This window comes from Poecile atricapillus, chromosome 2 (assembly GCF_030490865.1).
Source record: "Poecile atricapillus isolate bPoeAtr1 chromosome 2, bPoeAtr1.hap1, whole genome shotgun sequence".
Classification (NCBI taxonomy): Eukaryota; Metazoa; Chordata; class Aves; order Passeriformes; family Paridae; genus Poecile; species Poecile atricapillus.
In genome coordinates this window covers 21,446,042-21,459,765 of record NC_081250.1, presented here as the reverse complement: position 1 = coordinate 21,459,765, position 13,724 = coordinate 21,446,042, and the positions used below count along the sequence as shown (strand labels likewise).

General features: G+C 38.7%; 1 protein-coding gene across 2 annotated transcripts in view; it reads right to left on the bottom strand.

Annotated features, from left to right (window-relative positions):
- FAM171A1 (family with sequence similarity 171 member A1) overlaps window positions 1-13,724 on the bottom strand; it is an 87,894-nt gene that overhangs the window by 21,895 nt on the left and 52,275 nt on the right. For both annotated transcript variants that reach the window (XM_058832910.1, XM_058832912.1), the window contains 2 exons: window positions 9,883-9,975; window positions 4,690-4,848 (listed from right to left, as the gene is read on the bottom strand). In XM_058832910.1, the coding sequence (XP_058688893.1) occupies window positions 4,690-4,848; window positions 9,883-9,975 (252 nt within the window). The remainder of the gene's footprint in view (window positions 1-4,689; window positions 4,849-9,882; window positions 9,976-13,724) is intronic.

The window sequence follows — 13,724 nt, the reverse complement described above, 5'->3', positions numbered from 1 at the left end:
GAAGGAAGATGTATATGGTCTTTTTTTCACATAATTTGGAAAAATGTGAAGAGAAAAAAACTACAGTGTAAAAATCTCCTGCATGTACTTTTTCATGTTAATTCAACTTAAATAAACCTGTATGAGTAACAGTTTCATCGCAAAAAAAAAGTAATTTTACAAGTCTTTATTATAACCTCAGGTGCCCATATTGTTAACTAACAAACACTAAAATAAACAGTGGCATCTCACCAAAGATTGGTCACATGTTTAAGAATGCCAAGTTGCATTTCCTTTGGCCTTTCACTGAAAAGAACCTCGCTAAATGGATTATTAGCATATACAGTTATTGTCTTATCTAAGCCAGTAATTATTCTTTATGTTTAAACTGCATGCCAATGAATGTTGCTTCATGACAACATACTTTTAAAAAGCATTATAACCATTTAATGATTTAACCAAATGAATGAATGACAGGGATAAATATCTCAGATATATGTAAACAGGAGAAAAAAAACATATTGAGCTTTAAAACCAAGATATGGAGCTCAAAGCAAGAGCATGAGTAGTTCAAAGTGGAAGAGATGGAGCTTCCAGTTTTGTAAGGGGCTTGAGCCCCACAGGCCCACGGAGCTGCTAAGAGCACCATCCCTGCTGCCTCTGTTGTGCTGGCCCTGGGGCTCTGCAGCTGCTCTTCCTGCCAGGGGGTGAATCAGGGAGAAGGGAGAGGGATGCCTGGCTGGTAGGGATGGGGTACTGCCCCACTGTAAGCCTGGTGCCTTACAATGCACCCTCCCAGGCATACTCACACCCAGCAGTGGTGGCACAACCACGTGGCCTTCGTGTATCCTGAGGTCTCCCGGCAACAGTGCTCAATATGATGAGTATGCTTGAGGGAATGGTGGGAAAACATTGAGACCTTTATGATTTCCTGTAACTCTGGTTAAATCTCCAGGAATGGCCTTTATTACATTTGATGTCTCTGAGCAACAGCTCACCAAATAAAGACATTACCAGGAAAGGGCTTGGGGAAGTGGTAAAGCAAAGGGAAAAAAAAGGTGACAAAACCTTGCTGAATTTTAAATTCCTTGGATTTTGCAAGACTGGCAAACTGAAGAAATGGAAAATAACCAGAAGTAATGTTGTATGTGGCTCCTTTATGAAGGCATCTAGTCTGATGCACACTTTGCCCGGATTTCCAGGTGGGTGTCAGTGTTACACAGCTGATGTGCAAGGGACACACGCTGCCCTCAATGACTGTGAATGGAGGGGCAGATGCTGGCCTTACAGGGGAACTAAAGTACTTAGAAAACAGGCATTCTGAAGGTGCCCATGTAGGAGAGACACAGAGCTAGCAGATTTAAAACAGACAAGTAAGCTTTGAAAATTCAGCTAGGGTGTAGGGGAAGGTTGCCAGCCTACCCATGCATCTGTAAACACAGGCTCCAGTGGTGCACAAAATTGGTCCCTTAACACATTAGAATATAAAACAGTGAGACAGAGGAAGGAATTGTTGAGGGAAAAGTTGTTTCTTTATTCCTGATCAATACACTGCCTGTGCCTGCACCTATAACTTCTGTCAGATTGATGCTTGACCCCAGGTCTTGGGCCACTAAGGTTCTCAGGCTGATATCAGAGAAAATCCTTTTGCCAAGTACTGTATCCTGAAGACATTCTTGTGTATACAAATTTTAAATTCCAAACAAAAAATGGTATAAACTCAGATTTTAGATTAATATAAAGGATTAAATAATGTTTTATATTTTGCATCTTTTTAGATACTGAAAGTTTTGAAGTTTTCTTTTATTACTGTCTTGACATAGCATATATGTGAAAAAATTACCTTTCAGTCCCAGAAGAAGCATTCTGATGGTGAAGCACAATTTTAATTAAGATGCACTAATACTTTGCTCAGCACTGGACTGAACAATTTATATTAGATGATGAAGAAATTTCTGAAATCCACTGACCTCTAGCAAGAAGAAATCATTCTCCAGTTTGCCACCTTGGACAGTATGTTAATGCTCATTAAAAAGATAAAATGTTTCTTTTTTTTGTTGTGAAGGCAAATTAAAATCAATGCTTTTGACACTCTCGCATCCTATAAAACTGATAAGCACACACACAGATTAAATGGGAAGGAACTTTGATAAATGCCAGCTTTGATTTATTTCTCGTCATTTTTGACATCTGGTGACCTCTAAAGAGCTTTAAAAATAATCAGATAAAATTCACTGTCAGGTAAGACATGATGCTTTATAAAGAAACAATCAGGCACACAAAAAGCAATGGTTATCATCCAGCTTTGTCCATAGAGGCAGGTGATGAAAAGTTTCTTTAGTTGGGTTGAAAGGACAAGATTTTGGGAAGCCATCCTCCTGCTCTCCAGCTGGTGATTAATATAAACAATAAGCTAACACTATACAGGCTTGTCACTTGCAGTGACACTTTAAGTGAAATTCTTCAAATTTTTATGTTTACAACATGCTGATTCATCCAATGAATTTTCACTGCTCTGTATTACTACTTCAACACCCAGTTGGGATTTTATGAAAAATGCTGAACTCATAGAGAACCGATATTATCTAAAACTACTATAAAGCCACTCTGGACAAATACTTAGGAAAGTAAATGAAGGGACCTCACCAAAACACTACAGACATGTAAATAAACTGTGAAAGAACAGAAAAGTAATTGTGGGGGAAGGGGAGGAGGGAGAGAGGGAAGACAGTGTCCTGTGGAATTCCAAAATTTCCCATTCAAATCAATGTTAAGCTTTTTTAGAATTCTAAAATTTGTAAATATTCTTTTTCTCTTGAGAACAAAAATATTCTCCAACAGGTGTTGACCTCATTTTTTTACGCTTTCAAAAGTTTTCCAGGCCAAGTCTTCACCAAGTCACTTGCAGATGCAGAAAAGGATGTCAATCCAACTTCAGGATTTTAAAGTTTCATATTTCCACATCAGGAGAGGATTCTACTAGAGATAGAGGACATTTCACTTCTACTATACTGCATAATAAAACACATTACATTTGTAGTCTGTGTTACACCATATTGAATACTACAGTATTCAGAAAACAAGGCTCTTCTCAGTCACTTAAACACCATTTCTTTGACCGCAACTTTGGTCTTTTGCAACAGTTTTACCTGAAAACTAGAAGTCAAATCCAGGGTTCCTGTGATCAAGCAGAAAAGTTTCTGTTGTGCAACAATATAGAAGACTGAAAAACCTAAAGCTGCATTAATCTGTTTTAAAGGGGGCTGTTTTAAAGGAGATGAAATAGGAGAAAAACAATATCCTGGTTGTGCATTTCCCATGAGATGGGATCATCTGAAACCTTGGCAAGACCTGTGATTACTAAGTAAATGCAAGAATGGGAAGCTGGGTTGCCGTGTACTTAAGAAAGGTTTGGGAAAGAGGAATCCCACACACACTGCCAGCAGTTTGTTCAGTTGGTTCACAGATAAAAAGAAAGGAGATGAGGAAGTAGACAAATGAGGAAGATCAAATGCATTCCTTCAATTTAGAAAAGATAAAGAGGTTTTGATCATGTCTGAGTATGAAAAGTCAGACAAAATGGAAGGCTGAAGATGAGAATAGGAAAATGACAGGAAGAGATGTACTCACTGGAGCAGACAGAAGGACTGGAGTAAGGTTGCAGACACGTTTCTTGTTGTAATAGAAAAGGAGATGTGCAGATTTGTACAAAGGGAAGAAGGGGGAAGCTAGCAAGCTACTGTTTACACACATGACCTAGCATTCAAAGTCACTTAGATCAACATATCACAAGTAAATGCATCCTGAGAAACAGGAGGGAGAGATCTCAAGGGGATATTCAGATGGCCTCTGCCATCCTCACAGGTGACTGTCTAACTCTGTGCAACACCCTCTAAAAAGTAAATCTACAGCCTAAACTATCCTCACCATAGCAAGGTTTTCCTAATCACTAGCCTGACTCTCTTGCTACACTGCATGGCCACTGATATCTTTCTAACCCACTATGGGCACAGAAAACAAATTACTCTCCTTTTCACACCAGCCTTTTAAGAATTTGAAGGCTTCTGCTCTTGATTCTGCTATTCTTCTATTACCTATGAAATACCAATTGTTTCACTCAAGACTGGATGAAAAGTGGAAAAAGACTAGCAAGCAGTTGCAGTTGTAAAAATGTATTACAACCTTGAATTTAACAGTGGTTGTGCTTCTACTATGAACATTCATTGTTTTCTCTTTGGTGCTAGATGAATTTGCACATTTTGGCTACATTCAAAAGTATCAATGAAGCCATTGAAACAATGCACTATTAAATTCTTGGTATGTACACATTTTATTTTTAGAAAAAAGAGATGAAGAATTTTATGGCATCCTCAAGTCAAATCCTCTCTTGTTCCTTCACATTAATTTCCATCGTTTATGTGCATATGCAGTGCATTTGGAGACTCAGCTTTGAACTGAAAGTGTGACCAACTTGTCTGATCTCCCAAGGCCAAAGAGTTTTCATCTTTGCTATTCAGTGGTCCCATTTAAGGGACAGCAGACCTTGCCCTCTTGCTCACTGGAACAGCATATTGGTAGGGCAGTTGAAAATATCATGTCACCCAAATATGAAAGAATGTTTGCTGGAATGGGGAATGGAAAAAATTAGAGGAGCAAAAGCCAAGTCCTGGACCAATATGAAATCAGAGCAAAACCAAAGCAGTGGGTTACCTGTTCCATTTCCATCTAATCCCTGCAAATAAGGGAAACTGTCCACTTCCCAGGGTGAACTGGCTGCAGTCAGATATGCTGTCAGATCACTGTAGCTAGTGTTCTCTGGCAATTTCACAGATCTTCTCTGAAAGTGAACTTGTGGCTGAGTCCGTGCACCTAAAAATATTAAAAGTGACTTTATATCCAAGGTATAGAGAGTATTTAGGTGTTCATATTCATGGAAGCAATTTTACATTTTTTCATTATAAAATGCAGTAACATGAGAAGAACAAAGACATCAACAGGCTACTATGAAAGACGGAAAAACAGTATTTTTACATTTATTTTGCAGTTGCCATTATTTCTCCACAAGTATTCCAGAGCAAAACTTTGGAGGCACCTACTGTCAGAAGCTTTTCTGGCTATGTTGTTTTTCCTTCACTTCCATTACATGCCTCTTTTAATTAGTTTAACTGAAACTAAAACTAAGTTCAGAGGTAGGGTATGCAAAAACTTAGGAAAACATCCAATTCACCATATTTGTTCAAATTTTGTTTTCCCTGAAATACCAAGAAAAATGTAGTTTATACTTTTCAAAATTATTTTCTAAGAGACAGTTCTTACCTGTAGTCTCAATTAAGGTATGTAGCTTTTGTATTTAGATTTTGCAAAGCTTTGCCCATGAAAACTAACTCTAGAACTGAGACCAGTCACTATTGAAATCACTGGATGAAAAGATTCACTTGATAAACCTTGGGTGAAAAGATTTTCTGTATTTTCCCATGCAAAGAACATATCTAAATAGGACCAGATTACTTGGCATGTAAGATTTCTCTCTTTTCCTCTGTCTTGTACAGTGTTAGCGTTTCTTTCAAGCTCACTAGGTGTTAATTGAAGGATCTTTGCTGCAACATGATTTTAAGACTGTTTCATGTACTATGGCATTTCATGTCTCATTTAAATCCCAGCTTATAAAGTCAATAGACTTTTTCAAAGGATACTCACCATTGATACTGTTTAGCAACACACAGCAAGACTCCATCTGAAAGTTTGTGTGCACATGCAAATTAATTTTTAAATCAAAAGCTGTTGTATTCTCCAGAGCTCATTTTGAATACACACAGAACACTTCCCACACAGCACAAAATCAAGAGGCAAGCATTTTTCTTTTTAATTCACATTGGACTATGTGTTTCAAAGATGTCAACTCAAAACCATTTTGCATCTTTTCCCCCATTAGTCTCTGGCAGCACTTTTAGGTTACATGTAGCTTCACTGTGAGAAAGAATAATGAGCCTGACTTGCTCCTAAGCTTTGTAACTGCCAGTGTCATTAACCTAGAGAGTGGAATCTTTTCTTGCATAATTTTCCAGCAGGAACTCTCGCTGTGAGAAAACAAAACTCAATAAAACAAAATGTTGTATTGGTCAAGAAAAATGTCTGTGTACAGGAGTAAGCACTTCCAAAGAGCTGATTGTTGTTTAGCTATCATTTCTTTGGTAATTCATCAAGAAAAAACTGTTATATTGCTTTTATTTTTTAATTTCTGAAACACATATTTAAGTATTTACAGTAGGCTCTCAAGACTGGCAGTATCCTTAAGTGTTTAATACAGTCACATAAATACATAAACAACACCTGTATGAAATGGGAAGAAATCTTTCTTATCTGATTTCTAGACATAAATGGAAAACTATATAAAAGATTAAGTAAATTGACTGCAACAAACTCAGGCAGGATTTATCTCCTGTGTGCTCTGCAATACTGAAGCAGTTTGCTGTGCCTCAGGGACTGATGTGCTCAGGCACTTTGGAATCCCCTGACTGCACTGCTGAATGGGCTCCTACAGCCCATGGGTATATATATCCACAGTAACAACACAGGGAAAAAAACCCACAATGAAGAAACTGGCATTAGGATTATCACCAATAGTTGTATGTAAAACTGTCAGATTTTCCGCTGTCTAAATCTCTGGTTAAGATGCATTATTCAAGCTGCCAGGAACTGCTGTTTTATTTCCAAAGATACAAACTAAGCAAAAATTAGAAACCAACTTGCTGCATCTGTAATACAGTAGTTTATGGGTTTTCTATTTAAAAAATTGATGGGTTTTACCACTGAGAGAGCCATGAGCTGCCAAGTTTTAACTAGATAAGGAAGACTCAGAAAGCCAATCTCAGTTCCTTCAATCCTACAAGCAGTACAAAGCCTTCTTATGGCTGAGCCCCAAACCTGGCAGGAAACCTGCACAACAATGAACTCAGATACAAGCCTTGAGGATGAAGAAACTGCCTCCTCTGTGATAGTGCATACACAAACATTTAATAAATCAGTGCAGAGTAGTCAATCCACACCCTAGAAAAACAATTTCCTCCATACTAATGTTCACTCAAAACCTGCTACTCACCCTGACTCCCCCTTCAGTTCCTCAGGTGGTCTCCCACACCTGGCAAGAGACTCCAAAGGGGCAGAAGACTGGGAGCTTCCAGAGAAAGGCTTGTACAAAGGGAAGAAGCGGGAGGAAGGGAAACAGCTACCAAGGCTTTCACCTTCTGTCACCACCAATCCAATGTTCTTTACCAGAGGCCATAGAGGGTTTTGGGGGGTATGTCTGGGGATAGATTTATTAAAGGAATTGAAGTGGTAGAAACTTGTGGTGACCAGACTCTTCAGAGCATTTTTCCACAAGTCATCACTTATCACTGGGAGTGGGTTATTAGCATTGCTTCTATTACTGAAGATACCTAGTTTTTACTAATAAATTGCAGTTTTTACTTCTAAAACCAAGCACATTCAAGTGTAAAATGTGCATGTGAGCTTCTTCCACATGGTGTGCGTCATGAGGTAAAGACTGCTGAGCACTGATCTTACCTTCTTTAAACAGCCTCTTGTCAACACATCAGCCAGATTCCTACGCCGTCAGCTCTAGTTTGCCAGTACACCCCTTAGGATGTAACCTCAAGGAGTCCCTGTAAAGTACCTCTTGTCACACTGGATGTGTGACATGTGCCACCACACCAGCATCTGAAGTTTTATCTATGTGAAGTAACATCTGAAGTCTCACCAATTCATGCTCTGATTGCTCACAGGTCAGAGACAGAGAGTCCCCATACAGCTTCCATTCACTGAACGCTGAAATTCCGCCCATCACTTGCTGGTATTAAATAACTTAAATGACCCAGTGGTTGGCAAGCCCCATCCCTCACAATTACTGACAGAGCACAGCAGTGGACTGTAATGCCATCATGAAAATGAAGCTGCCTGCATCAACTCAGACAAACTTCTCAACTGCATAATACATCACTTGCTTGATTAATTATTCAAATGCAATTGGTAACTTAGTGTACCAAGACAGGCCTTTCTTTCTCTTTGACTGGTGCTTCAAACACCAGTGTTCCCAGCCTGTTCCTCGTATAATGAGTTCTGGTTCGCTCTCATTCTTGCACTAAGGTAACTCCTGATCAGCTCTTTTGAAACAGTGTGAGGTTACTGGGAAGTAAATTAGAGAAATAACAGAGGAAAACTAGGTCACAAGGATTTTGGATCGAGACTAGAGAGGCTCCATTCAAATACTGGAACAATGTCTAGGCTGTCTTTCTTTTAGGCATCATCACAAGAGAAGTCCCAAGAAAAGAAATGCGGACTGGACCCATAAAATAGATTTTACTGGGCAAGACTACAAGTTCAAATCCCAGTCCTTAGCACACTCCAGGTACCACTTTCTTCCTTTATCCTTTTTTTCTGCTATCCCAGTAGAAGCAGTAACATTATTCTTACATATATTGTTAACACACTGGATCAATTCACTGAAGGAAAGAAGATTATGTTGAAAATATTTATGAGTCTCACTCGGCTGTTAAATGTCCCTCTAGTCCTCTAGAAACTCCCATTTTTTTGAAGGAAGATGTGAACATGAAAATACTGTTCTTTTTCAGTTAATTGCATAATATTAGCACATTTGCGTAAGAATAAGAGTATTTAATACAGCATGATAGTGGAATATTGTTGGTAAACAATATTTCATGTCTTGCCTAATGGAATCCCTTGTGTTTTAACACAGTTCACTGTCCATCTAATTTACCTCTTAGACAATGTCCAGCTCTCAAATTGCAGAATACATGTAGAGCAGCTCTTTCTCCAGCTCCTTCTGAGCATTCTATCAGCTATCTAATTTGTTTAACGCATTTTCAGCTCTAGTCATATCTAGTGCTATCATTAATGAAAAGCCTATTGTGTCTGGATGCCTTCTAACTAAAAAAATACGTCAGGAAGGCATAATTGCATTATATTCTCTCAGATAGAACAAGGTTATCTTAGAATACTATTGAGGGCACTATTCCCTTGTTTAACTACCCAGTAGAGTTAAAAATGATGGCAAGCTTAAGACTTATTGTGAATAAGACACCATTTATGCACAATTAAGAGTGCCCACAGGAAGGATACGCCCTTGTTCTGGTTCAAAGTATCTTTAAAAACCCCTGTTCTTTTATTAACAGACTTACCTCAGCCAGCACATCAATTGGAGTAATTTACGTCAGACCCCTAAGCCAGATGAACATTTTATTCTTCACTGTGCAGTTCAGAACTGTTCCTCTGACTGATACTGCACTTTATTATTACTTTAACATCTGTGTTTGGCCTTATGAAAAGGTTATTCAAACTTTATTTTTCTAATACAGTGGGCTTCAATGTGTAGGACTTAGGTTTGCAGGCAGTCTGACAAGGGGTCCACAGGAAAAGCAAGTTTATACAGTGTATACAACAATGCAGGCAAGAAATTTTCAGTTTTTCTATGCCATAAACATTGCAGTCATTTACACTAAGAAGCAAGAAACAAAATAAAACCAGAGGAAAATCTCAGACATTAAGAACACCAGAATATGTTTACTTCAAGGGTGGTTAAATGAGGCTAGATGAAAAAACATCCAACAGATAGCGTAAGAAATTTAATCTCTAGCTCTCAAATGGCACACTAAAGTCCTAACTCATTTATTACCATGTAACTTGAATTCCCTAGTCATAGCAGTTAGGGATGAATTCAGCTATTAATTTGGTAAAACAATCCCACAGAGAAGCATTCCTCAGGGAACTCAGAACTCCCCACAGAATACCAGTCTCATTCACAGGACAGAGTTCAGAAAGCACTGGGCTGTCATGCTTTTTCTTTAGTGTCCCTCAAGTTTCAATTCCTGTTCCCCAAAGCCAGCATACCTTGAAATCCTGAGACTATCTGGACTACATCATCATAGACCATCAGAGTAGCTGAGCGTTCAGGAAGAAGGCCGAGGCTCAGTGAAGAGAACACTGTGGGAGAGAAGTGGTTTAAGCGGGATATATTTAAATTCTTATAAACATAATCCAACAACAACAGTGCTTACTTTCTTCACATTTTTGCAAAAGCAGGCCACCCAAAGGATTAAAATCATATTGTATACATGACAGAAACCACATGCATTTTCTGAACCAAACAGTTAAATTGCCAGAGTAACTACTGAACTAAACAAAATGTTCTATGCTTTGAGTCCTGCACGTCATGCATGATAGCTCAAAGCACTGAAGAGTGCAGTGTAAAGCAGGGCTTCATGCTTTATATGAAGCAATTCCCAGTTCCACAGAAAGACAAGAAATACATAATGAGAACTGAAATGCTAACTCATTCTGGCTGAGTTATTTTTCTGTGCAACAGCTCTACTTCTTACCTCAGGAAGATTTTAATGAAATGCAAGTTTTAAGAACTTTGAGATGCTTACATAAGTTATACAGAAAAGCAAAGTATGATGAATAAGTCTGAATAATTTGCTTTAAAATGCAGCATGTACTTACTGAGTCACCACCTACACCAGGGAAGTGCTATTTATAGCAGAACTACTGTCATCCTACCAGTGGTGTGAAAGGGGATGGATAAATGGTATTTGCTGCAAGAAGTCTACCTGCAAGGACCTCCCTTCCCACTGGGTACTGACACTCCTTGCAGAGAGCTGTGTCAGTGTGCACACACATCTTTGCAGAGTGAAAAACAGGATATAATTTCATGCCAAGTTCTTCAGACCCAGAAGACCCAAAATATGGAAGGAATTATCCACCAAGCCCACCTACCACTGCCTGCAGTCCACATGTGGCTTTCAAAGATAGAAAGAGAAGTCTAATGTAGACTAGATATTTTTGGTAACTGAGCAGCATCCCATACCTGGAGAGAACTCATCCTAGTCTGAAGTAAACGCAAGCTGAGGAAGGCATTCCCAGAAACAGTCAACATAAGAACAACACAAACTCTTCTGATTTTCTGGAATTTTATGAATTTTCTCTAAATTAATACACATTACTTAATCCAAGTAATTGGGTTATTAATCCAAATAAATAGTAAGAGACCGTATAGATGTTGGCTACCAACAGGGAGACTACACTTTCTGCTTTAAAAAATATATTCTCCTTTTAAAGACTGGAAATTTTAGAGTTTGGAAGAAGTACCAGACAAAGGAGAAAAAATTACAAGAAACACACTGAAAACAACTACCATCTAAAAGTTGGTCTTAATAATTTATATGTATAAATATTAAAATATAAAAATAAAAATTAAATATCATGCTACTGCAAGTACAGCTGGGCATTTTTTTCTTTCCAATGCCCAGCATGAGAAACAGATCTACACATTAAGCAATGTAAGTAAGAAAGCCTAGTGCAAGTAGCACTAAGGCCACACAATTACAAAATTTGTCATTACTCCAATAACTTCATTTGTACGAAGAAAGCTAATATAATTTAGACACCCTGGGGAGCTCAATACAATCAACCATGCCAACATCTTCCATATATGCCAGCCTATAACAAATATATAACCTCTAAACTTCCCTTGGGCTTTTCTGCACAATCTTTTCTCAGCAGGACAAAGACAGAAAGACACAGCTTTTAAGGCCAGAAGGACGACAGTGATGATCCAGCCTTCTTCCTGTATAACTAAAGCCTTCCCTGAATTAATTATTGCTGCAGATTCAACAGCTGTACCAAGACTTGAAAACATGCTGTAGAAGAACTCCAGTTTTATTTTACAGGTGTCTAGTTGTGAAGTGGTGGACCACTACATGAATGTTCTAATAAATAATTATGAAGGCAGCTAAACTATGTGCCTCTTTACCCATCAAAATTTATAGAGGTTCGATTTCCAGCCATTTGATCTTCTTTTTATACAGGTCTGCTAGACAGAAGAATTCTCTCTTACCCGTTTCCTGTTCTCTGTGAGGGTATTGATGGACTATGATCAAATTACCCCATGAACTTTCTTGCTAGTGAACAAAATAAATTAAGCACTTCCAAGTCATTCCCTGTAAACTGTATTTTCCAATCTTTTAATCACCCGTGATAAAAGCCCACAGTTTTAAACATTCTTCTTGAAGCGTAGATCCAGAGCTGGACACACATTTCCCTGAATTGCTATGCCAAAGACAAGTCCTGAAATGCTATACTCTGCTTTCCCAGTTTTTAACCTTATTTTACAGGCAAATTATTCCAGATGAGCTCTCCTCTCCCAGAAATACCATAAGCATCATCCTCTGCTCCTAAAACTGTATTTTATCACAGTGAATACCACAGTCTGCTTTGACTGACTGTCCTGGTTTCAGCAGGATACAGATATTTTGCTCTCTGTGGCTGGTACAGTGCAGTGTTTTGGATTCAAGATGCCAATAACATCAATAACACACTGATGGTGTGGGTGCTCCTGAGTAGTGCTTACCCTAAGTCAAGGACTTTGCAGTTTTCCATGCTCTGTCAGTGAGAAGCTGCAGAAGAAGCTGGGAGGGAGCACAGCCAGGACAGCTGACCCGGACTAGCCAAAAGGAAATTTCATACCATAGAATGTCATGGCCAGTATATAAATGGGGGGGAGTTGTCTGGCAGGGGTCAACTGCTGCTCAGGGATGGGCTGGGCAATTGCATTGTGCTTCACTTGTTTTAACTTGTTTTATTCCTCACTCTCTTTTTGTTAAGTCTCATTCTTCTTCTTAAATTTTACTTTTATTTCAATTATTAAGCTGTTTGTAACCCATGGGTTTTACCTTTTTATGATCCTCCTCCCCAACCCATGGAAGCTGGGGGGAGGAAGCAAATGGGTGGTACTTAGTTGACAACTAGAGTTAAACCATGACACTGCCTCTACCAATGAAGTCTGAACTGTGTTGTCTCAGCAACTCCCTCTCTTTATTGCACACACTGCTGCAAAAGAAGTGTCCTTTTAAAAAAGGATTACCAGTCACAAATGTTTTCTTCCAAATTTTTTACAAAGAAAAATCTAAGCATAGTTAAGAGCAACCAATGAACACATCTTCCATCGTGAACACTTCAACAACTCAAGTGATGTTAAATTAATGAACCGTTAATAAGTGGAGTCATGGCTCTGCTGATAAATATTTAAATGGAAGAAGAGATCTTAAATCTTTTCTCCCTACCATTTATCACTACGTAAATAAATAATCCTCCTGCTTAAGCAGTAAAGAGCTAGTAATTGTTTTCGTTAATATATGAAAAGTTAATTTCTGCACTCCTTGAAGCTACTACAACAATATCACAAGTTCAGTGGCTGCACAGCTTTTCAGCATAACGCTATTATTAATGCATATTGCCTGTGATGGAGGAATCCTGATTCTTCGGCAAAGTTCTGCTACAGCACTTTAAACATTACCACCTTTTAGCTTTCAAACCTACTCCCTACTCATGGTTATCATTCTCCTGCTTGAGGTAAAATGGCCATAGTTCATTTACCACAGCACACAGGATGGCACATCAGCCTCAACACTGCCCTGGTGGAATGCTTCTCCGAGTGGGGGACCTGCTTTGTGGGGGAGAGCTCCTAGCACTGTTAACAAGCATTTTGGGAAATGAGGATCCAACTGTATGGCCGTGCCCAGACTGCACACTGCAGAACAAAGATTGAGATATTCTACCTGTTCCCCATCATTCAAACCAGATTAAAAATAACAACAAAACAACTTGCACATTTTTCCAAAGTTCTATAATGTGCTAGTTAAAAGCATGATACGCATCTAAATACAGGGCATTTA